This window comes from Anopheles coluzzii, chromosome 2, assembly GCF_943734685.1.
Source record: "Anopheles coluzzii chromosome 2, AcolN3, whole genome shotgun sequence".
In the NCBI taxonomy this organism is placed as follows: domain Eukaryota; kingdom Metazoa; phylum Arthropoda; class Insecta; order Diptera; family Culicidae; genus Anopheles; species Anopheles coluzzii.
The window spans coordinates 100,056,477-100,081,428 of NC_064670.1; the positions used below are offsets into that span (position 1 = coordinate 100,056,477).

The 24,952-nt window shown below is 45.6% G+C and overlaps 1 protein-coding gene across 9 annotated transcripts; it reads left to right on the plus strand.

Annotated features, from left to right (window-relative positions):
• The first annotated feature begins 1,885 nt into the window (after window positions 1-1,885).
• On the plus strand, window positions 1,886-23,852 carry LOC120949114 (coronin-1C-A). 9 transcript variants are annotated; one of them, XM_040366132.2, is made up of 7 exons: window positions 1,906-1,987; window positions 2,076-2,316; window positions 10,310-10,702; window positions 16,720-16,842; window positions 17,694-18,545; window positions 18,770-19,030; window positions 19,117-23,852. In XM_040366132.2, the coding sequence occupies exons 3-7, from the start codon at window positions 10,505-10,507 to the stop codon at window positions 19,429-19,431; spliced, it is 1,749 nt and encodes a 582-aa protein (XP_040222066.2). In that variant the 5' UTR covers window positions 1,906-1,987; window positions 2,076-2,316; window positions 10,310-10,504; the 3' UTR covers window positions 19,432-23,852. The 9 variants fall into 9 exon arrangements, with proteins under 9 accessions (XP_040222070.2, XP_040222066.2, XP_040222071.2 ...); XM_040366137.2 differs by having other exon boundaries at window positions 18,791-19,030; XM_040366136.2 differs by lacking the exon at window positions 2,076-2,316 and having other exon boundaries at window positions 1,886-1,987.
• The last annotated feature ends 1,100 nt before the right edge of the window (window positions 23,853-24,952 follow it).

A 24,952-nucleotide genomic window follows, 5' to 3' on the forward strand; every position in this document is an offset into this window, starting at 1 on the left:
GGTTGCAGGGTCGGTAATTAATGGGAAGCTCGGCGTCTAGTAGCTTAGCGATTAGACAATCCGGACACAAAATCAGCCACAACAAAATAAGATTGCACCTGTAGGGCACGGCCTGCGCTGTTCAAGGGATTATAAAATGTGTCGTTTCGTTCTGTGGGGGTTGTGGAGTAGGATGTGCACGGGGAAGCATACGATCAATGTGGTTTGATAAGCTATATCAAATGAGTTTAGTTTGAAGCTTTTAAGATAAAACGAATAACCTAATGTTTATTGTTAATCTGTATTATTTTGAAAGTGCAGTAAAGAATGGGAAATATTTACATTAACTGAAATTTTGATGAGTAAAGCTAAATGAACAAGATTCCAAGGTTTCCAATGAAGATTTGCGTGTTGTTTGAAGATATTTTTGAATTCTTTTTTATTTCGTTGATGATCAACATGACTTGAATGATCTAGAATAGTTGGCAGGTCCTAAGTTTCAGGATTTCCAAACTATTTGAAATAGGGCAAAAACCCGTTTTAGTGCATTCAAATACAATAGATTATTCCAAGCCTAACGATACCCTACGACAAATTTGATGGATAATATGTATGCTCACTGGTTGCGTTCGGTAGTGTTAGATGCAGGGGCTACATTTTTTAGATGCAGGGGCTCATACAAGGTCGGACGGTAGCGTATCCCAACCGGACCGTCTTGCTATAGCAAGGGCTTAGTATCCGACTGTGAGGTACTAATAAGTCTCTGCAGTCTATATAGGCCGACATTTAACCGCGTAGAATGTTACGCTAAAAAGAAGTAAGAAAAGCAGAAAAAGCGTTTCAAATGATAGTCAGCTTTTCGAAGCCAGGAGAGTCATATGAGCGGCATAATAAAGCAATTACCGCACAGCTAGTGTGTATCATTGTAGCACCTATATCATAGTTCCTTAAGCAATCTAAGAAATAGGCACTACAACGATACACTCTCACTGTAACCCGTACCCAAACATTCTTCTGAACAACTTCATCTAAAAGGCGAGTCATTCTGTATTTTGTCTCATACATATATGTGATTATTGAACGTCCGACGTAATTTCAATGCAAGTGCGATGTAGTCCAACTGCGATCTTTGCGTAATGTAACGTATGATCGGAACATTAAATGATCGGAGCTCACTTACGAATGATGTGAGTTCGCATGATCACCACGTGGTTTTTTTTCAACTAATTCGTATGGCGGTATAATCTCGCGTCACAGATGACATCAATCGTGCGTACGCTCCGTTGCCGTGCAGTGAGAGATCACCGATAACACACAAGAAAGGCTACTATTAGAGTTGAGACGTATGCCACTGGTCAGATCTGCAAAACTAAACTGTTTTTGGCGATCAATGTTCAGTTATCGTGTCATCACACACGAAGACACACATCTCCGTCACCACGTGGTACCCCAGATGATGGTGGCTATACAACACCGAGTTGTTCTAAATAGATATCTTTTATCTTAATGCAGTTATTATCTGTAAGATTTTGTCTTCACAAAAAAGCTTACCTTTTCTTCAATTACCAGGCCGCTTTGGGCGATAATTTAGATCCACAAGCGCAACCGTGTGCCACATGTCCATTGAGCGCAAACCGTTTATTTTCAAATTTGAATTCGAATAATTTCAGTTCAGTGGCTTATACCAGCTGGACCGTTGCAATGAACAACAAAAGATTAAAAAAATTGATTCAATCATTCATCTTCGTGCAAAAACATGCAATACCACTTTTACTGATGAAAAAATGGTCATCAAAAAGTGTTTAAATTGTAAAAATAATGAAATTTTATTGAAAATCTCTCGAAACGCGACCAACGATTAGGCGCAGACACACAGTCCGACGTGCCAAACCGACCGGTATAAACACGCCGACATCGGCTGTCATCCGCATGCCGATGCTGCAGTGGTAAACAATCGTGCGTCGCGAGAAATCCGCAAAGGCGAAAAGAATTTCTATCGAAATAACAGGTAAGTGTAGTGTTTTTCGTGCGCGTGCTGTGTAAAAATATCCAAAATCAGTCCACAAATGGCAGTACATTATTATATCACCCCACAGTCGGCGATTCGTGCGGCCAACTGACACCGTATGCCTGTCGCACTGGCAGATCGACGCCCTGGTGCCGATTGACCACCACTGCCTGCCCGAAGCATTGCCTTTTTTGGGTTGATCGTGATACATTAAAAATTATATATATCCAGTTTTGCGTGTGTGCGGCTGCAAAATTTTTGACCGGCGGTGCGCGCATTTGCATTTCCGACGGTGACACGGCGTGTGTGTTTACGGGTTACGGTCTCGGGTAAGCCAGCAGCTGCAGTGTTGCGGTGCAGTGTGGTGTGTGTGTGCGTTTGGTGTGGGGAGGCGTTTTGGCAAAAAGGCTTATCGCGTTGCCGTGGGTTGGCTGGTGGCTGTCTTTCTTTCCCAGTGTGGTTCCGTTTTTTGAAAAAGAAAGGGAACGCAGTGCCAGTGCTTGGCGTTGTGTGCGATAAACAGGGCCAGAACCAGCAGCAGTACTCTCGTCCCGTGCTGTGACACGGATCATTTCGGCTTATCGCGCGGTGTGTGCGTGTGTGAGTTTAATTTCTTCTGGTCGAGTCACAATCGCATCTACCCCGCCTTAAAGAATAATGCTGCCAAGAGAGAGAGGGAGCGGTCGGCACATAAAACATAAGACGGCCACAGAACACAGTGCGGGCATGATGATGATGTGAATGGTGCTTGGTATGTGTGTGTGTGTGTGTGCGAGTGATTCGGTCACTTGCAAAGTGAACTTCGTCCGTGAGAAACTTGTCTTCGATCGCTGGCTTAAAGTGTGCTGCTGCTGCTTACATGTCCCAACCCGGTCCCACCGGTTGGCCACGAGTTCGGTGCCCCCTGTGCGTGCGTGCGTGCGTGTGGGAAGTGGGCAGACGGGATCTTACGGGTGGTGCGCGGCCCAAGCACGGCCCCAAGACGAGCATGAAGGCAGGCGGGCAGGCAAGCGTAGCAAGCAGGCTGTGTGTTGCCAATGTGTGATTGAAAATCTTGCCTCCTCGGATACGCATATCTCATGAGAGTGAGAAGGATAAAGATAGAGAGAGAGAGAGAGTGATCGCGCGCGACCGACGTACATATTTTTGCGAACAAAACCCATAAATACACCACGAAGGGAGGAGGATCACGTAATCCACGATCGTGTGTGTGTGTCCATGGCAGGATCTTTTTTGGTATTAAAATGGCTTGACGAAAAAACGCGTTTGTTTTTTGTTGTCCCTCGCTGCGGTTAGATAGGTTCGAACGTTCCTGCGGGATCTACTTGGGCGGGGGATGGATGATTTCCGTTTTGGAGTGAATCAGATCAAGCGAGATTAAAAGGCCCTCTTTGAGACACGAATGTTCGGAATGGTTGGTTCAGAAGGGTGGGGTGGCGAAAAAAAAAAAGTAAAAGCAATCAAATGGATCGCAAAAGATGTAGACAGATCGTGGCTTGGGCTGGAACTCTGATGACCATTCCCCATCGGTGTGGTCGGAACCATGCGCGAGTCAGTGCGCGAGTGGGCGGTTGTTTCGGGTCCGCTTTTTTATTATTCCTTACTTGCATCTCTCTCCCCCCCCACCTACTGCCAACACCCCCCGGTTCCCAAGTGAACCCAAGCAGACCAACGCGCTTGTCGCAGCAAGTGGAGTTTGAGAGTGAATTTTACCGCAAGAGACCCTTGCTTTGCTGCTGCGTGTAAAGTGTACGTTTGTGCGTGTGTGTGTGTGTGTAGTACGTGCTGAAAATATTTGACCAAGGTCTGTCGTCTCCGCGTGCCGCGCTGCCAACAAGTGAGAGGCGCGCCAGGCGCGAAATCGGTCGCCCGAGATGCTCTACGCAAAGGTTGCTGCTGCTGCTACTACGTATGCGCTGCGCGTCGAGAGATATTCCGCGCTCCCTTGGGGGGTGGAGGGGGGAAGGGGAGATTGTCGTCCGTTTCGATGTGTGTGTGTGTTGAAAGGCAAGAACAAGGGAAGGGAAGGGCAGGCCGGTTTGTCGCACGCTCCCAGCAGAGTGTCCGTGGAAAACTACTTAACTAATGAGGTTCGCTGCTTCGCGCGACCAAAACCCCGCGGGAAGGAACGTGTGCAAGATAATGTTTTTATTAAGCGGGTTATTTTCTGCTTTTCCCCTCAGCAGTAGTGCGGCCTTTGCGCTTTGGCCAGCAGTAGCCTTCTCCGGCTCGTACGTGTGTGTGTGTGTGTTTGGTAAGAAAAGAAAAAAAAAACAATTAGGTCAACCCAACACGGTCGACTCATCCGCACGACCCGGGCCGGGACCCCGTCGTCTCCAAACGATAGGTTCGCTTTGCCTTCAATTGTTTGATGTTTTGGTTGAGGTCTCGTCGTACGTTAAAACAATTCTTCAAAAACCGCGGATTCAAGCTAACCCATACCCCTGGCATGGCCTGCTTGACTTTGCTGGTTTGCTTTGCCGTTTTGGAGAAAGTTTTGCATAGAATAAGAGCTCCGCCCTCTCGCTCTCCCTTTCGCTGGTTTCGCTTCGAAAAAGGAAGACGAGACCGTTGTCGGTGTGACCTTCGTCAACCAGTCAACTGGCCAGCGGTGTACAAAATAGGCCAAACCGGCCAGTACCGGAGACGAGAAACAGGGTGTGGAAGAAACAACAATCGCAAACAAACAAAAAATGGCAAAACAGCAAAACGGCCAAACACTTTGATTTCACTAGCTTTCCCGCATTCTGGCAAATGGAGTGTAGAGACAAGTGGAAAGAGGAAAGAACACAGCGGTTCGCTTTCTCTCTATACACTCGCCGGCAGCTTCGGTTTGATAGAGGAAGAAGAGATAAGACGGCAAGGTTTAGCATAAAGAAGTGGGTGTGTTTCCTTTTGAGACAAGGCAAGGCGAAATTCAGGTTAGTTCTTGAAGATCAACTTGTAGGATTGGAGGATACTGTCTTCAAAACTTCCGTTTGAATTCATTGCAAAAGAAGTTGATAATCTGTAGAAACGATAAGAGTGTTGAAACCTTCCATTTGGTCATCTATCTTTACATGATCATGATCTCCAAAGATTTATGCATCGGTAAAGAATAATAAATCTCTAGAAAATTCATGAATCTTCAGACATTTATGATTTCCAAGGTATTGAATTTTCACGATCCCGAGGTGTAGTGGTTAACTCGCACAGCCTAACAACGTGTCTGTCGTGAGTTCAAGCCTCGCATAGGCCTTCTCCCCGTAGCAAGGACATAATATCCGGCTACGTGGCAAGGACTCGGCTACGTGGCAAGGACTCGGCTACGTGGCAGGACCCGTAGCAAGGACATATACTATCCGGCTACTTGGGTATACTTGCTAAGAAGTCACGAAAGGCTGTATAGACATGAATGAATACGTAGGTCGTTGTTACACCAAGAAGAGGAATAAGAAGAAGCTTAAGTTCTACGAATCTGTTGGGATTCATTATTTCATAGATATTCATGAATGTTGAGATTCATGTATCTTGATATCGAAATTCTTTTTTTTTTTTCACCGAAATTCAGATTCATTGAATCTTTCCAAATACTCATTACGATACATGAATCTGAATCAGACGAACATCAATGTTTATACAATAGAAGAAGAAAAAACCGCGTAAAATGATGCATAATTTCAGTTATAAATGCATTTAAAAACGTTTGATGTCCTAAACATGATGCCAGACAACCTATAAATGCCCTAATAGTCATGTCCTACGCCCTGAGAATGATACCGAACGATCAACTTCAATTTGATACCGAACGATCAAGTAATTTGAAGGCGGTGCCTGCTTTACAGGGTTTTCCAGGAGTTCTCATAGCTGTGGGACACATTATTGACTCTTTCTTATAAGAAATGAACTTAATGTAATGGGAATTGTACTTTATAGCTTGTTGGACAAATCCAATAGGAATTTCAAAGGAGCCTGTGTTCACCTCTCATAAGAAAGACTCAAGAAGAGGCAATTCTCCCATAACTATGAGAACCCCTGGTAAACCTTGTAAAGCAGGCTCCAACTTCAAATTGCTTTGAAACTCCTTCTTTGAAGGACATGCAAAGAGCTCATTAAATGTTTGACTACCAACTCAACCCCTAGGTCTAATAGATTAGTGCACAAAAAGAAGAAGTAGAAAGACCGAATGCAGCCGGTTCTTCAATCAATAAAACATTATCCGACACTTTCCACCTCCATCTCTATCGCCGAGTGAGTGTGTGTGTGTGTGTGTGTGTGCTAAATACCGCGTCATCCGCTTTTCCAATGCGGTATGCCAGTTTTTCGCTGTGCAGCACCATCTCTTCTTCCTCCCACGCCGAGCATACTCTCTACAACCTGATGCTGCTGCTATCACAAAGGAAGATTGCGCATTTGATGTTTGATCCACACCATCCCACCCTCACCGCGCACGATGGGAGGAAAAGTACGTGTTACTGTGCCACAACACGCTGCTGGTAGGTGTGGATTGTCCATCCGTGGTGCGTGTTGTTACGGTTACGGGCGCAGTTGGCTGGTGGATTATATATTTAACAAAAAAGAAGAAAAAAGCAAGCCAATGTTTTAGCGCCCGCCCCATCCATCCGATCTCCTGTCTTTCGCCACTGTCCTGTTTGGTAAAGATGAAAAAGTGTGTGAACGCATTTCGGGCGCCGGTTTCGTTTCGCGTATTGATTGCAATGTGTAGAAAATGAGAGCAGCAGCAGCAGCAGCAACCACGGTACGAGCCACCATCCAACGTGTGCGTCCGGATGGAAACTTCAAATACCCGCGCGCGTGTGTGTGTGTGTGTGTGTGTGTGTGCGAGTGTGGAGAGGGTTTCATCCGGGGTCTGGTCCGATAGCCGGCCGGCTGGCCAACCGTGTGTGTGTGTGTGTCCGCCAATGCAGATGAGATTGCGCTGCAATTGGCCCCGTGCCGGTGAAATTGTGTGCAAGATACCGGGCACCACCACCGCCACCACTTTCGCTTTGATCGATTTTCCCGACCGGCGCACTTCGTACCGCAATGCTGACGAAACGACACGACGATGGTCTGCCAGCGTCAGCTGTTTGTGGAAACACGGGAAACAGCCAAAAGCAGCCAAAAAAGCCCTTAGCAAATGTGTCTCTCCCTCTTTGCCTGTTGTCGTCGCAGACACTCGCAAAAGACCGTCCAAAGCCAGCTCCACGGCCTGCTGGTGTGGTAACGTACGAAAGAAACAGTACGCTTCTCACAACAGTCTCTATTCCCCTATGGGGGGTTGTGTGCTGTATGTGACGACGGGCTGATGATATCATCCGGTACATCCGGTTTTGTGAATAATTCGTCGATATTTCTACCACGGGAGAGGCGCAGGCGGAGACCGTTTGGCGGACGCACTAACACACTACGAAGGCGCACACACACAGACAACCCGATGAAGAGGAGGAGCAGGAACCACGTACACGAGCGTAAAGATTCTGCATTTATAATTCTTGAGATCGCATCGTTTTTGTTTTGTTTCGCGTGACCATCCTCTTACTCATTCGGTATTTTGTACACTTGCAGGAACGCACCCGACTGCCAATTGACGCGAGTTGAAGATGAAACTGGCTGTGAACGTTCCTACAGGGGGGAAAAAAGCACACATCGACGCATGAGGATGTCTCCCCGGTGCGCTGTGTGAAATGTGTCAATCGTACTATGCCCGCCATCTGCTGTCAACTTCTACATTACACTGGCAGAGCGGCAAACGAAAAGGGCACACAATTCATGATTTTTTACCCACACAAATAACTCCTCATCGCCGGCTGTGAAATGCCAGCGCGAAGGTCAGATGTTTGCTGCCTGATCGACGACGACGTCAGCCGGTCTGGTGAGGTAAAATGCTTTAAATAGTATTCGCGCGCGCCTTTTTGGAACATCACCTTCCCTCCGGGTGCACGACGACCTCAACGGCCAGTTTGCTGAATGGAGAAGATCGAATCGTTCGTGTTCTTGGGGTTGGCAAGCCCCCATCCGTTGCTGGAGCTGGGAATTGAAACGAATCGAGCAGCAGTTCGCTAATAAGACTCAGTTCGGTGCCCAGTTACACAGCATCCCCGTTTCAGAAAGTTAGACCAAGAAAAACCCCCCAAACGCGCATCATCGAAAGCGTGAGTGTGAGGGGTGGCGGTGGTGGTGGAATTTAATCGTTTTATCTATCCGATAACGGACGCCCCGAAAACTGCACCCCGTAATCGGTTTTATTTTTATGTGGTGTCCGAACGCCAATCATCGCTCGCACTGATGTAATTGGAAAAAAAAGGATGAAGCCGACTTGCTTCACACTTCACTAAAGTGACACAGGTGACTCGCGGATTGTTGTGAGAGACAACAAAACACCCACCCCTCTCCCAGTGCCAGTAGCATTCGGCAGTTCACCACACCCCGTTCGAAATGAAAGTGAAAAATGCCCCATCCAGCGCTGGTGTGTGGCGCTTCGTACGATGGTGGTGTAGTATTTATGCTACTTTTCTTTCTGTTGTTTCTTTCTTTCTCACTCCCCATGCCACTTTGGTTCGGTTCGTTGGAGCTGGAAATCCACCGCTAACAACTTCGCTGTTTTACGCTTCTGCAAACACAGTTTTGCGGCACTAATGGGTGACAAGCGGGGCGGCAGGCAGCGCGCAATGCAACGACAAATGCGCGCGGTGTCGCCATATCGCCCCACCATCATCACCACGCGAAAACACACAAAACACAACAAAAATCAAATACTGTGCTCCCCCCTTTCCACCACCCCATCCCCATCCCGATGGGTGTGATAAGCAGCAGCACACCTGAGGTGGATTGATGCGGATTTTGTTTGGTGTACGACGCAAGGTTATGGAACGGTTTGTTGTAGTGCGATTAAAAATACATCACCGATCGCCCGCCGATGAAGACATTTTAGTAGTTGGTTGCAGTGTCGTCTTTTTTTTGGTTTGTCGTTTCGATTTGCCCTCCTTCTAGTGTGGGGGGATCTTATATCATTACGCGTTCGGGTCGCTTTTGGGGGATTTATTTTGCGATAATCATTGCGCGCGGCTCTATCTATTCCGCTATCTGGTTGGGCGATGAAAATAAAGCGATAAGTGTGGCCACTTTCGATTGCAAACAGTAGTAGAAACAGCAGTGGAATGATTTAACATCGGATGGTGTCTCGCGTCGGAAGCGATCGGTGCCAATTAATTAACTGAAGGGCGATAGGGGGCTGCTGTGAGAATTATAATTACCGACGTGATATTCATGCAAAGGAAAGGCTAAAAGAATGATGCCATTTGGGCGTGGTGTGTGTGTTTATGAGTCATTTATTGCTCCATTATGGCCGTTCAAAATGAGTACGAGTCATAATTGATTGTGGCGCTTTGTCTAGCGAGCGCGTGAAGGAATGAATGGAATGTTGCAAACATGTGTGTAGTATGTGTGTGTAGGATATTATTATATTCATAGAAACGAGTCTTCACCGAAAAAGTCTGATAACGTTTCAATTTAATCCAAAAATCGGTCGAAAGATAAAGTTTAATTTCAATGTTGCAATTATCGGCCAAGAACACTTCCACAGTGCCTTCCAGTTTCCCGCTGTAAATTAACTCATTAAACCTTGAGTTTGATGAGTCATTTGCGATAAAAAAAAACATCGTTAGTCAGACGGAGGGGTTGATCAGCGAGAAAAAAGGGCCAAAAAGGCATTAACGGATATGGCTTGGTGGTGGAGTTGGTGGTGGTGGAGTCTTATCGATTGCGATAATATAAAAAGGCACAAAAACAAACACACACACACACCGAGTTCTGAAGATAAGGCTCCTTTACCCTTAACCCTGACAGCAGTGGGGGGGAAAACCCTCCCCTTAAGCAAACAGTGATAACAGTGGGTGGTGGATGGCAAAAAAAAACTGGAACCTTTCCCCCGCTTCAAACTCCCCTTCACATCATCCGTTCGATTAGTAGAAAAGTGTGTTCGATCTGCTGCGAGTCCGGTAAAGGAAACTGCGAGCGCGGTTGCGTGGCGCAAATGTGTGGTGTGTGTGCTGCGCATGAAGAAACTGCTTCTTTCCATTGACCAAAAAAGGAGTGCCGAATGAAAGACGGGGTCCGTTGCACGGTGTTTGATTTTTCCAATTCATCTGCAAACGTCATCCCACAAAACGTGCGCCTTTGTGTGTGTGTGTGTGTGTGTGTGTGTGTGTGTGTGTGTGTGTTATCGTTTCGGTGGACTTGGTGGACTGGTGGACGCGGGCAGACAGTAACGTTAGTCAGTGCAAGTGTTTCCTTAGAACAAAGAAATCATGAAAATTATTTTATTTTTTTTTTTATTTTCAGTTTGTGATAACGTGCAAAAGTAAAAGAAAAGGGCTTTGAAGAAAGTGAGTGCACGTGTTTTGAACTTAAGAAAAAGTGCCTAAAGTGTGGAGCGCACAGGTGGATTGTTGTGTAGCCGGTTGTTTTTTTTACAAGTAGGCCAGTGTGTCCGTGCGTGCGTCTGTGTGTGTGTGTGTGTGTGCGGTGTAAAGGAAGATGTCGTTTCGTGTGGTGAGAAGCTCCAAGTTCCGGCACGTGTTCGGCCAGGCGCTGAAGCGCGAACAGTGCTACGACAATATACGCGTGTCGAAGAGCAGCTGGGACTCGACGTTCTGCGCGGTCAATCCGAAGTTTCTGGCCATCATCGTCGAGTCGGCGGGCGGCGGTGCCTTCATCGTACTTCCACACAATAAGGTAAGTAGTGGTGGTGGTGCTTTGCGTATGTGTGTTGCTATGGTGATCTTTTGGGCCACCGTTTCCAGCAGTAGGCCTAGCAGTAGCAGTTTTCCTTAATCTTGTGCCAGGATTTAGTAAGGGGGAACAACAATGGGGGAGAGCAATAACGCATTCGATGCACGCGCTACATTGCAGTACGTCCGGTGACCAAAAAAAGTCTCCCCATCCCCCCCCTTTTCGTGATCACGCGCGCATTTTCGGCCCAACATTTCGGTCGGTCGGCTGAGAGAAAAGTGTGTGCGCGCGGCCCGCCGGCACCAAAAATAGCTCCTCCATCGGCGATGCTAATTTTAGAGCATTCTTTCTGAATTTAACTTCGATTCGCAGTGAGCGCAAGCATCCCACAGAGAGGAGTGTGTTCGAGGGTTTGCTTGGCGGGGGTAGCTAGGCTAGGCGACGACGACGGCTAACGTATCGGATGTTGGGGAAGGGCACGGTGCAAAATCCTACATTGAGTCATCGTTCCTCTCTTGCGTTTTGGCGAGACAGAGGGGAAAAGGAGGAACGAAGGGAAGGGATGTTTTCACAGCTCTCATATGAGATAGACCCAGGAGACAAGTAGCACAGGCTGCTGTGTGCGTTCGGCTGCTTCTTGCGCGAGATCATCGTGCGTGTCGTATGCGTGTCGTTGTCGTATGGCGCGCGCGTGTACGTGCGCACAAGCTTTGGGGAGGGTGGGGGAGGGGAAGAGCCCCGAGTTTTCCGGTGAAATCGCATCGTCTTTAAAGTGAATTTTCCTGCCCCGGGGGCCGTGTGCTCGTGATGTTTTGTTGCTACTGGCTGCTCAATGGGTTTGGTTTGGAGGTTAAATGTTGTGCGTTCTTGATCGCTTTCGTCATCAGTCTTTAGTCCCGCTTGCTCCACACCGGCTGGTTAAGGTTAGACAAACAGGCGATTTGGAATATGGTCGGATCGGATGGAGTTTTTGCTCGATAAAATCGGAGAAGGGTTCATTTATTTTATATTTGGAATTTATTGAACTCCAGTGAACTCAACGATACACACACGGCCCGCAGCGAATGGTTTGGTGGAATTCGTGTTGATTTCAGCGTGTTTGCTTTATAGAGGTTAAACAAACAACAACTAATGTTTTAAGGTTTTGTCGAGTTTTTGGAACAGCAATAAACTGTTGTAAAATGAGTAAAAATGATCGGTTTCATTCCAACAATCATGTTAAACGGCCAATCTTTCATCTCAAAATTCCTTGAAAATATGCAACTTTTAGATCTAACTGCTTAGTATTACTGAAACATTGACCTAATAATAACAAAAATAGGGGGCCTTCACGATTCTAGTTAGTTTTTTGTATGGAGTTTGACAGTTGGAGGCTGAAATCATGTAAACAATCCATACAAAACCACACAAAAAACTAGCCTGCGATTTTCAGTCTAGAAAATTTTAGCCTAAAAGCTAGAATTAGATTCGAGTACCTGCTCGAAAACACAGGTTTGTTTACATTTATCCCAAGGTGCATTAAAGAGATCAGGTGGTGGAATCTGGAATCAAAGTGTATGTAGTCCAGGTGGTCTTATAGCATTTTTTCATAACTAATTTTCATCATCAACATCACTTTTTGACAGAACGAGTGAAAACTTTTGCTCCAACGAGCTTTCTGGAGGCTTGACGAATACTCAAAACACTCTTACAATCTTCATTCAGAAGCAGAAGCGATAAAAATCAGCCTTCTAAATTCATACACCTTGGGATAAGCCCACCTGTATATTATACTCAATTAGATAGCTGCTCGAAAACTGCTATACAATGCAAACAGCTGACTGGCTGAAATTTCAGCCTACGAATTTCAAACGGAAAGGGCCCCATAGACAGAATTACTAAAACTTATTCTTTTTTTTGGTACTAAGGATAAGTGAAACCTGAAGACATATACCTAATATTTTTTGGATTTGAAGCTTCCTGGACAGTTCCTTAGAGTCTCTCTCGCGCTCTCTCTCTATCTCTTGTTCTCTTGTTGGCCTGCTTGCGATAGAGCACGGCGGTGTGACATAGCCCAATCAACAATCCTTCTCCAGGATGCTCGGTCCCTGGCTTCAGTCTCCCATCCATATAGACACCCTATCTGTAACAGGTTCAGATCCAGGCATCGAGTTCGCTGTGCTCACATGGGCCTCGTGCCGAACTGGAGGTCGCTGTCTTTCTTTTTCTTCTTCTTTGCTGTGTGAGGTTACATCAATCCAGCTTCCTGGACCTTCTCCAAACTATACCGCTCTTGCAATATGACCTTCCAACTTCAATTGGTTTAGGACTGGCAACTTAGGCCATATATCCGTCGAACACACCTTCTTGATGGGGCATCCTCATCATAACATGCCCCAACTATCGTATCCTGCCAGACTTCGCCACCGTCAGGATGCTCAGTTCGCGATACAGCTCAGCAAGCTCGTGATTTATCCTTATCCTGCACGCTCGTACATACCGCCAAAGATGGCCCGGAGGATGCGTCGCTCAAACACGTCCAGAGCGTTTGTATCTTCAACTCGAATGGTCCAAGACTCGTGTCCATAAAGGACCACCGGACGGATCAATGTGCGATATTTCTCACTTTTCGTGCGGTCTCGAAGTCTTCCGGATCTCAGCAGTCGGTTCGCAGCGTGCAGTTCTGGTGATGTCGTTGTTCGAAGTAACAACCGTCCCAAGATAGCAGAATTCCTTTACCATCTAGAGATTGTTGCCGTAAACTAATACACTGCTTCTCAGATGGTCTGAGTCTCCGGCAAGAAGGTACTTCGTCTTCGTTGCATTGTTTCTAAATCCAATTCTTTGCTGCTTCGCGTTTGAGTCAGGTGTACGCCTCACACGCCTTCGCTTTTGTCCTGCCAATGATGTCGATGTCATCCACGAAGTCAAGAAATTGGAGAGACCGGTAGAAGATCATGCCACGGCTATCGTTGGCTAGAGCCCCGCGCGAGTTCGAATGACACCTTCAAGCGGTACCGCCTCATGATGTTCCATAGCTCATTCCGGTCTATGGAGTCGTAGGCCGAGTTGAAGTCGATGAACAGGTGGTGCGTAAGGATCTGGAGCTCTCGGCACTTCTGGAGGATCTGCCGAAGATCTGGTGGATTTGCCTCCAAGAAAATCCAACTTGGTAGCTGGCGAAGAAATTTGTAGCAAGGTCTTTCAATTCTGCAGAACAGGATCTGGGACAGGATCTTGTAAGCAGCATTGTGGACTGTGATGGCAATAATGTACTTAAGTAAGAGTTTTAATTTTTCTTATCGGACTTCTTTCTTCACACGTCGTCAAGAATACTCTTTAACAATGTTCCTTGCAAACAATCATTCCGATCTCTTGAAAAATGTCGGAACACTGTGCATAAGTGCAAGAAATTCATAAGATCCATTAACGGTCGAATAGTTTCTATTCCTTAACAAAATAGCCAGGGAGCTTCCCGGTTTTAACTAGCATGGTGCTGACAGTGAATAATGGAAATTAGTTGTCCTTAAATGTTAGTTCACAGGCTGATTTGGTACTGAAATTGCGCATTAAATAACCTAAATGAAGAACACCAGATCCAAAAAAATTATAAAATGGCTTTGTAGTAGTTGTGTAGGCATTGAAGTTGTTTGTAGTTTGGTTGTCTTGATTTGTTGCACGAACATTGCTAAAGAGTATACTCATATGATATGTGAAGGCGTTATACTGATCTGCGCGAAAACAGAACATGCCGCAACAAAACAGGAAGCAAAAATAATGCCCTTAAACGTATATTTGATTATTTCTGTACAGTTCCTTCCTCGCCCTACCAATCAATGTTTCTTTGTCATCAATTTTTGCGACGGAATTCTCTCTGTCACAAACAATTTACAGTTGAAAAAATGATACACAAACTGTCACGAGTCGCAGAAGAAGACCCGTTTCGTTGATAGAGCTGTTATTGTGACACGACCCGAATTGTGCGGGAATTCCTTATGCGGGGTGGGGAAAAAAAGGAAAATTGCACAAAGATGGTAACGGAACCGTACCCCGCCCCCCGTTCATATCCATCCAACCCAAGAAGGTTGTTTACTTTCTGTCGCGCAAAACAACAACTCGCTGGCCGGTTTTATTATTTATCCATTCACAAATTGACCACCCGCCCCCGTACTGAGTTTAAGATCAAGAGAGAGATAGAGAGAGAGAGAGAGAGAGAAGTTAAAAAAAGGTAGATTATTTACCATTTTAATGCATGCACATGTGGGTGAGTGCAAAAAACCGCAACACACGCACGCCTTTTGGCTGCAGTTCAAATGTTTCAAATATTTGATCATCTCGCCACCTTTATCCTCCTGCCACTTCCGCGCTCTGCCGCATGATCGACCGATCGAACGGACGGCATACATGCGTAGGGGTGGGGGAGGGGGGGGGGGATTTGGGGCAGGAGCGCTGGGTGGGTACTACACAGCACGCGTGGTTTAATTATGGAAACACGCGACAAATGAGGTGGCGCACACACACACACACACACACACGCAGAGAGCGATTCTATAAATTCTTCCCCCATCAGCGTTTTCGTCTGCTCAGATGCTGCTGCAGAAGGAAGGGAAGACCAAAACGATGGATGGCGACGAAGGATGCTCTCGTGTGTGTGTGTGTCTCTCAGCAGGGCAGGTGCTGTTGTTGTTGTCGTTGCTTGAGGATGATGGGCGACCACGTGAGTGATCGCGTTTGATTGGGGCACGACCGCCGTATATGACCGTATAAGGACCGGGACGCGCGCACGCTCCGCGAACGGGAAGGAGGGAGCCTCCCTCGCATTTGGCGTTAATAATTAATTATGCGGTTGGCCTCTCATTAGTGTGTGTTGGCATTAGGGCACCGTGTTTGCCAATTTTATTTTGCAAAAAAAAATAAGGAAAGTCCCGCGTGGGTGCCATTTCCTTTTTTTCTCCACGAGCTGAGGGTGCGTTTTGCGCACGGACCGCCCTTTTGCGTGCGCTCTGGAGCAAGAAAGGGCGTGCTGTGTTTTGCGAGCTGGAAAAGTAAACATCCTTTGCCCCATGACCAGCGCACTCTCTCCCCATCCGCGACGTGATCTACCATGCGCCAAACGATCGTGTGTTTAATGTTTTTGGCGTAAATAGCGCAACGGGTTTGGAATGGTTTGGCAGAAAAGGAAGGTGTTTCGAGACGTTGTTGTTCGGTGCGAAGGCGTATAGAGGCGTATCTTCGAACTGGCCGATCGCGCCCATTCGTGTATCATTCGTGTGCAAAACTATTTTTAAAGACACTTCTTTTCTTTTTAATGCACCGATATTTTCACACTTTACCGGCTGGCGTTTGTGTTTTTTTTTTGTTTGTGCGGGGGGGTTAATTTTCCTGCCCCGCAGAGATATGCCAGCGAAGTGAAAGATCATCATGTACAACCGAATCGAAGTTTTTTTACACGGTTGAACGGATAAGTAATCGAACGCGGTGGTTTGCTTTGAAACTGTGTTGATCAAGTTTTACGACTGCGTACGCAAGCGTAATCGTGAACCGTTGAACCGTAAAGATGGATTACTAGCGCAGAAACGCACTGGAAGACGAGGGATCAATTTCCCAATAAATCGATGGTGTCATCAGTCCTGCTGTAATCATTGTTTTCGGAGTCTTTTTTCCCCTCTCTCCTGGGAAGATTACAAACCATGAAGTTCAAGCTCAATAACTCTGTTTGTAGAGGCCTGTGGGCCAAAATCTTAGTGATAAGTCCGGTTTAATGTCTTCGCAATGGGAATAAAACTCTTCCAAGCGCTAATTAATGTGAAAAACAAGCATCGATCATCTCTCACTGACTTACTGGTCTGATGGTGGTGGTGGTGATGATCGTGGTGGGTGGAAATTGAGGTCACCTCCTCCTGAGTGTGCGCCACGGACTCAATGTCATTCTTTCTTTGGCGTCTAGAGAACGTTTTTCCTTCGTTCGGAAATGAACAAAATTAAAAAAAAAACCCGCATCTCTCTGATCTGATCTTCTTCTTCTTCTTCTTCTTTTGCAGGTCGGACGAATCGCGGCGGACCATGCACTGGTCGGTGGGCACAAGGGCCCCGTGCTGGATATTGCCTGGTGCCCGCACAACGACAATGTCATCGCATCTGGGTCGGAAGATTGCGTCGTGAAGGTAAGTCTCGAAGGTGGTTGGAGGGGAGGAAAGGCGGCAGTAGTAGCAGCAGCAGCAGCCGAAGGTTAGGGATGAGCACGCGCGGTCAAGGTAGTGGAGAGAGAACTCGAGAGCAAAACAAATCCAATGCCAGCAGGGCATTAGTACAGGGACAGGATGCGCAAGGAAAGGGACACGATAGATTAATGTCTTGGACGACCCAGTGTTAAACATTTTTGCTATTTATGAGGTGTATAAATAGATCGCGATCTTTTTCAAGTAGGGTCCTTCTTTATTAGACCTTTGCATTGATTTTTCATTAATATTTACCTTCAATTAATAACCAAATCATGAAATAAAATCATAGTGCATACATTTAGGCGCTTGGCAAAGGATGTTCAGAGGTTGAGTTTTGTATAAAAAATAGATGACACATTTGGATTTTTATAGGCTTTGCTGTCTTCTTGAGCAATAGTTTTAACATCCCATAGTGTAATAAAAGAAACATATCAATGCTTATAATATTTTGCTAATTTTGCCAATCGAGTTACTTCGGTGGCGACACGCCTGAAGGTATGCAAGTTGCTGTTTTAAGCGAGCCTTATTTTTGAAGTCTGTTAAAGGTACATTTAAGTGGAGATTCCTATTGAAATGCAAGAAAATACGAATTAAAATGCTTCAAATTCCTCTTTTTTCGCTTATAATATTGCATTTTATGTTATTTATCACCCGGTTTAATCTAAAATTGAATAGTAAAGTCCATTTAGTTCTTCCAATCATCAGTTTTGTTCAAATAATTCAACCCATTCTGTTTTCAATCAAACTAACTCTTTCTCTCATTCTCCCGCTCCCCCCCCCCCCCCCACGGATAGGTATGGCAAATTCCAGACGGTGGACTGTCCCGAACGCTCACCGAGCCGGTGGTCGATCTGGTGTACCATCAGCGCCGCGTCGGCCTGGTACTGTGGCACCCGTCCGCCCTGAACGTGCTGCTGACCGCCGGCTCGGACAATCTGATCGTGGTGTGGAACGTCGGTACGGGCGAGGTGCTGGTGCGGATCGACTGCCATCCGGACACGATCTACAGCGCCTGCTGGAACTGGGACGGTTCGCAGCTGGTGACGACGTGCAAGGACAAGAAGATCCGCATCCTGAACCCGCGCAACGGCGAGGTGCTGAACGAGGCGCTGGCCCACGAAGGCTCTAAAGCGACCCGGGCCATCTTCCTGCGGCACGGGCTCATCTTTACCACCGGCTTTAACCGGTCGTCCGAGCGGCAGTACTCGCTGCGCGCCCCGGACGCACTGGGCGACCCGATCGTGATGGTCGACCTCGACACGTCCAACGGCGTGATGTTTCCGCTGTACGATCCGGACACGAACCTGATCTACCTGTGCGGCAAGGGCGACTCGGTCATCCGGTACTTCGAGGTGACGCCCGAGCACCCGTACGTCCACTACATTAGCCAGTTCCAGACGCCGGACTCGCAGCGCGCCATCGGCATGATGCCGAAGCGGGGCTGCGACGTGAGCACGTGCGAGGTCGCCCGCTTCTACCGGCTGAACAACGGGGGGCTGTGCCAGGTGATCTCGATGACGGTGCCGCGCAAGAGCGAACTGTTCCAGGAGGATCTCTACCCGGACACGCTCGCCGACGAGGCGTCCATCTCCGCCGAAGACTGGATCAGTGGGGCCGATGCCGATCCGCAGCTTATCTCGCTGAAGGTACGTATAGAAGTGTGTGTGTAATGCCACATAAAAGACTAGCCAGATGAAAGACGTTTTAACAAAAGCACAAGCACAGCACATTCCGCGGGTGGTGGTGTAAAGCAAAACATCAAAAACCCGTCCATAACCCCTGCCAGAAAACACAAAACATGCCTTAGTTTGTAAGCTCCCGTGTACCGAACAGTAGCGTTAGAACATCTCTCTGAAACCCGCTGAATTAGGATCGCGTCTTTCTCGTGCAGGGTGGCTACGTGTCCCAGGCCCAGAGCACCACGCTCACCGTCACGAAGAAGTCGAACGTGCTGGACAAGATGGCACCGAAGAGCGGTGGCCCGAAGACGCTGTCCGCATCGACCGGCGGTTCGGCCGGTGCGTCCGCCAACGGTTCGCCGGTGACGGTCAACAATGGAACGTCGGGTGGCGGCGGTGGAAGCACATCGCCCGCCAACGGCACACAGCAGATCACAATCGGTGGCGTTTCGGTAAGTGTTCTTCATGGCAATTGCTCATTTAGGAAGAAGATCACTAACACTTTTTTTCCGTCTCCGTCCGGAACGCGCTTTTGCAGGAGCAACAGTTTGGCGAGCTGAGGACAAAGTTCGAGGAAGAGTTCCGCAAGCTGAAGGCAATCATCGTGAAGCACGAGAACCGGATCCGCTCGCTGGAGGCAACGGTCAAAGCGATGACCGACCGGGGGCTGACCGAGGTGGACGGTGCCGGGCTCGCCGCACCTGCCGCCACGACGGACACCTCGTCCTCTCCAGCACCCTCCTCGTTGCCACCCACGTCCGACGAGACTACTGCGCAGCAGCAGCAGGTCGCGGCAGCAGGTGACGGTGGCGGCAACTACCGCAATTCTACCCTCGAGCCGGACGAAGTCTAAGAAGGCAGTTGAGTAGGGGAAGAAGAAGAAGGATGAACGGACGGACATGGTCATCAGCGCAAAGTTGACGCATTAGTGACGGCACTGAGCTTCCGTACTTTTTGTTTTTTTTTTTTGTACTAGAATGGGTACTCCCACCCACCCATCAGCCTTTCAATGCTGCGGCCACGGGAAGGGAATGTGGTGTACGTGGAAATTGTAAGAGAGAGAAAAAAAAATGCGCAACAAATCGCCAACACATTGCATCGTTTGTGTGTCCTATTGCTGTTGTGCGGTGCAGCACAACGAGGAGGAGGAGGATGCAGAAGAAGAAGAAGAAGAAAGAAGAAAACAAAACAAATGCCTTGAATATGGATTTAACATACAAACAAAACAAACAAAAAAACTATATAGGAACCATGCTTAAAGCAGCTGCGATAAGGAAAAGGGGAGAGATTTTGTATTTGTAAACGTATGTTTTTTATACATATACACAGCTCCATACTACAATTACTAACCGATTTTGCCTATCGCCACAGAGCGTTTCCCTTATCCTTCCCATTGTTGCAAAACCCTCTCGTCGATATCACTCTCCCTCGCTCTCTATCTCTCTCTCTCTCTCTCTCTGTGTACGCGTAGTAGTTAAGGGCGAAAAAAAACGAAAACAAAAATCAGCTCCCTCTCGCCCACACTCTCGTCGGTATTGGGAGATAGTGGGGGGAAAAGGAACCTTTATAACAGTACACATATTGTGCGTATATATTATTGCCGACATTAGCCGAAATGGAATGGAACACACGCAACAAAGCATCAAAAAAGGCGCACACAGGTCGGTAGTTTGTGGCTATCTGCAAAGGAACCGAACACCAAACACCAAACACGAACGGGAGCGGGAAAACCTTCCCAGGGGGAGAGAGAGAGAGATAGTGCGCAACAAACAGCATCTCTTTAGCGCATCATATAACTACACCGACGGAGAGGAGAAGGGGATAGGATAAAGGGAACGATAGCTTTCGAACTGAACAGAATGGACGAAAAACATCAAACATCAACATATTAACACTAAACATGGAAACAGAATAAATAAAAAAAGAAAAAAGGGAAGGAAAGGAACGAGAACACACAAACATAAAAAAAAACACATTTACAAACACACACAAACAAGTAGTAGTGGGATAGTCGCGCGAATCGAATTAATACTTATTATTAAATTAATTCTTATTACTTGTTTTTATGATTAGATAAATCAAAACAAAGATAGAAGAGAACGAGAGAAAGAGAGAGAAAGAGATAGAAAGGGAACCGAGAACGAAACAAAGCAGAAAGATAACGGATGAACAAAGCAAAACAAAAAAAAAAGAAAGAGAAAAACTTACGCGAGCAAAAACGATTGTAGTTGGACGGATGATGAAGCGGAAAACCACGTACAGAAAAACAAAGGTGTATTAAGTATTTTAAGATGAGAGAGCATTGGGTGTGTTTTTTTTACTTCGCTTTCTTTGCTTGAGGTATGGAAGAATGGATGAGAAAAAACCGAAATCAACAGAGTGAAGAAGCTTGGTAAGTAAGTTTGAGCAAATAGTTTCGGATGCAATAAATAACATAGGGTTGACGACCATGTCAATAAACAACCTGTGGAATATCCATCACAGCCTACTACGTTCACCTTACAGGGTTTCCCAGGAGCTCCTAGCTGTGGGACACTAATTAGACTCTTTCCTACATGATATGAACTTAATATAATGGGAATTGGACTCTATAGCACCCTTGTTGGACACACCCAATTGGAATTTCCAAGGAGCCAGTCCAATTCCATCATATAAAGTTCACTTCCAATAGGAAAGAGTCAAGGAATGAGTGTCCCACAACTATAAAAATCGCTGGAAAACGCTGTAGTGCTGCTGTGTTGAATATTCACAGGAGACAATTGCACGTGGACAGTTGTTTATTGACCTGGTAAAACCCTGTAATGAAGCACATACACACCTTCTAAATATGTTTTAATAGATTTAGATGTATAATATGTATTCTCTTGTAATCATTGTTGTGACACAACACCTTATTTCTCTCCTTAAATCTTTTTTTTTTGTCTATCCGTATATTTTGCTCTACAACACCACCTTTACCGCTAAACCTCTGCTAAAGCTTCTCTGACGTGCGTGTCTTGCTCCTTCTGTTCTGTATTGAACATCACAGTGCATCGTCAGCTCTACAACCAAAAAGAAAAATCGCTACGCAGTTTCGTTTCGTCTAATTTTTCCTCTACTCCTTCGCAAGGGTTTTGGTGCGCTCTGCTCTGTCTAATGATTCGAAATATTGTATAATGTACGCTCTCTCTTTCGTTCCGTCGCACTCTTTCTGCCCTTCCTAGAATCACACCTTGTATTCGGTCACTTTCTCTAAGGTAGGTGCTATTCTTTCTGCGAGTAATTTTTATTACAGCTTCCGGTTGGATTGGTTAGAAAGAGTTTGTTTAAGTAACTGTGCCCTCTCTTCCTTCTCTCGAGGCGCTGCTGGATCAGGCAGACAGAGCCCCCCTCCTGTTATTATCGCTTTTTTGTTGTTGTGTACAGAAGAGCGAGTTTCTGTTCGACTGTTCGTCGTTCAAGTAAAGCTTTTCAGTAGTGAGTTTTTGTGTGGTTTTTGCAAGAGATTTGTGTACTTTTACTTCTTCTGCTTTCTCTTTCTTCTTCTTCTCTCGTTGAGAAGCATTGTCTTACGCTGGAACGGGATTTTTTCATTTCTTAGTGTATCTGCTAAACGAAGCGTTGTTCTATGTGGGGGGCAAACCACCTACACCATCATACAATCCGCGTGCTGCGATCGTGGTTTAGCGATTTCTTAGAACATAAATAGTACAATGATGCTGAGCACGGATGAGTAGTGTTGAGCCGTTAGTAAGCTGCTAACAAGTGCCCAATCTTCTTGAGCATGGCAACAGCACTACATGCCCACTACTTCTTTTTTTTCTTCTTTTTGTTTCTTGCAAATTTATAAACGTTTTTATTAGGCTTGAAAAAAAAACGTAGTAGGGAGAAATGATGTTTGGGCACAGTGATTCTGCATGCACCATAGCTAGCAAAAGCAAAGGGTATATTTTACTAGCTTTGCTTGCTTACCAAAAACATAATTCAAAACTACGCAATTTTAGGAAACAAAATGATCATATAAAAAATGTGAGCAGAGAGGAGGAAAAGAGACACGACGACGATCAACCATCGATAATGGAGGGGAGGATGTAGAAGGATGATTAGGGAGTATTATACGGGTACACTTCCATGGGAAGGAAGGGGGAGAATTGGTAGAAATTGAGGATGAGACTTCTGTTGATATACTAATACACAAATATAACCTATGCTCCTATGCTCCTGGACATGGTTTTGTCCTTTTGACCTTTTTCTGCTTATTTAACACTCCTGCTGCTGCTGCTGCTGCTTTTGCCCTAACACGCTATCACTTTTGCGCTGAATTTCCCTAACATAATCCTATACTGTTCTGGTATCTTTGTATCGTATTTTTCCCTATTTGTTTACTCTCTCATACACACTCACACACACACACACATACTCATTCACATTCAATCGCACATTCGCTAATTATACGTTTATTACTTTAAAAAAACAGGATGAAAAATTGTCTGCATTGTTTGGTTTTTTACTTCCCTTTCTAAGATTAATTCTGACACACACACACATTTGATTTTGGAAAGGTGAGAATGCCTTTTTTTACAATTACAGTGTGACGCACGCTTTGTATGATGATTGTTTGTTAAAACAAAGGGAAGCAAATTAAGTTAGTAAAGTAAAATCGGAAAGGATAACACAACAATTATTGCAATCGCCACGGGTACTCAACTTTATCTTTTCATACATATTATAGCACCTTTCTGTTTCTGTAAGTGGTTGCTCCTTTCTTTGAACAGTTTGTTGAACACCAATCAAACAATTTGAAATTTGATTTCCTATTTAATAGTAAAAGAGTTGCTGCTGTTGTGCCTCAGTGCGCCAGCAACGGCAGCATCTCGTAATTGAAAAATCTAACTAAATCAGTTGAACTACACACACCTTTTCTTTAAATACACACACACACACACTCACACATACACATTCGCGTAAACATACATACACATCATAGCCAACACATTCGTACATGAGGTTTTTTTTCTTCTAATAAGTGATTTTGTAACTAAATAGTCAATATAGTGCACCCTCACACAGGTTGTATGGGTGAGACTAATATAAGATAAAGAGAGAGAGAGAGAGAGAGAGAGAGAGATAGGAAAGGAATAACAGAAAACTACGACAGATTACAAGCTAACAACTACTACCACCAGCTGCTGGTTTTTGGTTTTTGGCCCGTTTTTGTTTTGTTTTGTTTTTTTATGATCAATTGCAAAAATACAGTCCCTACTATTCCCTACCGTAGAGCTTTTCCCTTCCTTTCCTGTTCTTGTTTAAAAAAAAACCCCTATACAAAGAAGAAAAAAAAAACAAATAACGTAACATTTTCCCTACTATGTATGTAGTATCACATATCCCCTATCGTAAACCCTATCCTTGCTGCTTTGTTTTAATTAATACCGACGATCCCGACGAAATACCGACACGACACGATCACGCGACTGAGTTTGATATAATACGACGATAAATACGCGAACGCGACGAATACGAACGATGACGACGACCACGACGGCGGAAAGACGGAGAACGATCACACGGATTTACACGACGAACACGGTGGCGGCGGCGGCGGCGGCGGCGACGAATAACGGATGGTGCGAGATTTACGCGAGTTTTACCCGAATTTGTTTAACGTTTACGACGACGAGAGACGACCCCCCTTATTACTTTATTCCTTATTAGATTATTACGCGACTGACGAACCGACGAGAGGATTAGTTGCACCTTTTTGCTTTGTTTGTTTGTATGTTGCTTTCGTTTTGTCTATTGGTTGTCTGAGAGGAACGACGATCCGATATAGCTTTTTGGTTGTGTGTGTTTTCTTTTTTATAAGTTAAGTGTTATTCACATGGTTTTCTGTTGCACAAATCAGTTAAGTCCAGTAAAACATAACACACTTTTAAGCTGCCTACAATTGCACATACACACACACACTTTTAAACGAGTATTTGTTTGGCCATTTTTTGGGCATTGAAGAAAGAAAAACGAACGGTTTTGATTTTGTATGCACACTATCACACAACAATGATCGAAGGGGACGAACGACTGCCTTTGGAGAGGCATGTGTGTGTGTGTGTGCGCGTACGACTTTGTTCCACATTTTGATCGGTATATGTGTTGTTCACATCCTTAACTTCCCCTTCGTTAATTTTCTACAGCTAGATCAATCCTTACACAGCCCTGGGTTTTGTTTAGCGTTAAATTATGTAGGTTGTTTTTTTCTTTTGTTTTTGTTTTTCTGTTTTCTCTATTCTGTTTTATACACACTACAACAGCGCTCATCACTGTACATTATTCTAAACACGTGTTGTGGTTTGAAGCTGGTTTTTGGCATTGGTTTTGTTTGATTCTTTTTTTCTTTT

What these genes read in the sequence shown, in the direction of transcription:
- LOC120949114 (XM_040366136.2), top strand. Translation starts at nt 10,505, where the DNA reads ATGTCGTTTCGTGTGGTGAGAAGCTCCAAGTTCCGGCACGTGTTCGGC. An exon ending in TCGTACTTCCACACAATAAG is followed by an intron (nt 10,703 to 16,719) that starts GTAAGTAGTGGT and finishes CTTCTTTTGCAG; the next exon opens with GTCGGACGAATCGCGGCGGA. An exon ending in CGCAGCTTATCTCGCTGAAG is followed by an intron (nt 18,546 to 18,769) that starts GTACGTATAGAA and finishes CCGCTGAATTAG; the next exon opens with GATCGCGTCTTTCTCGTGCA.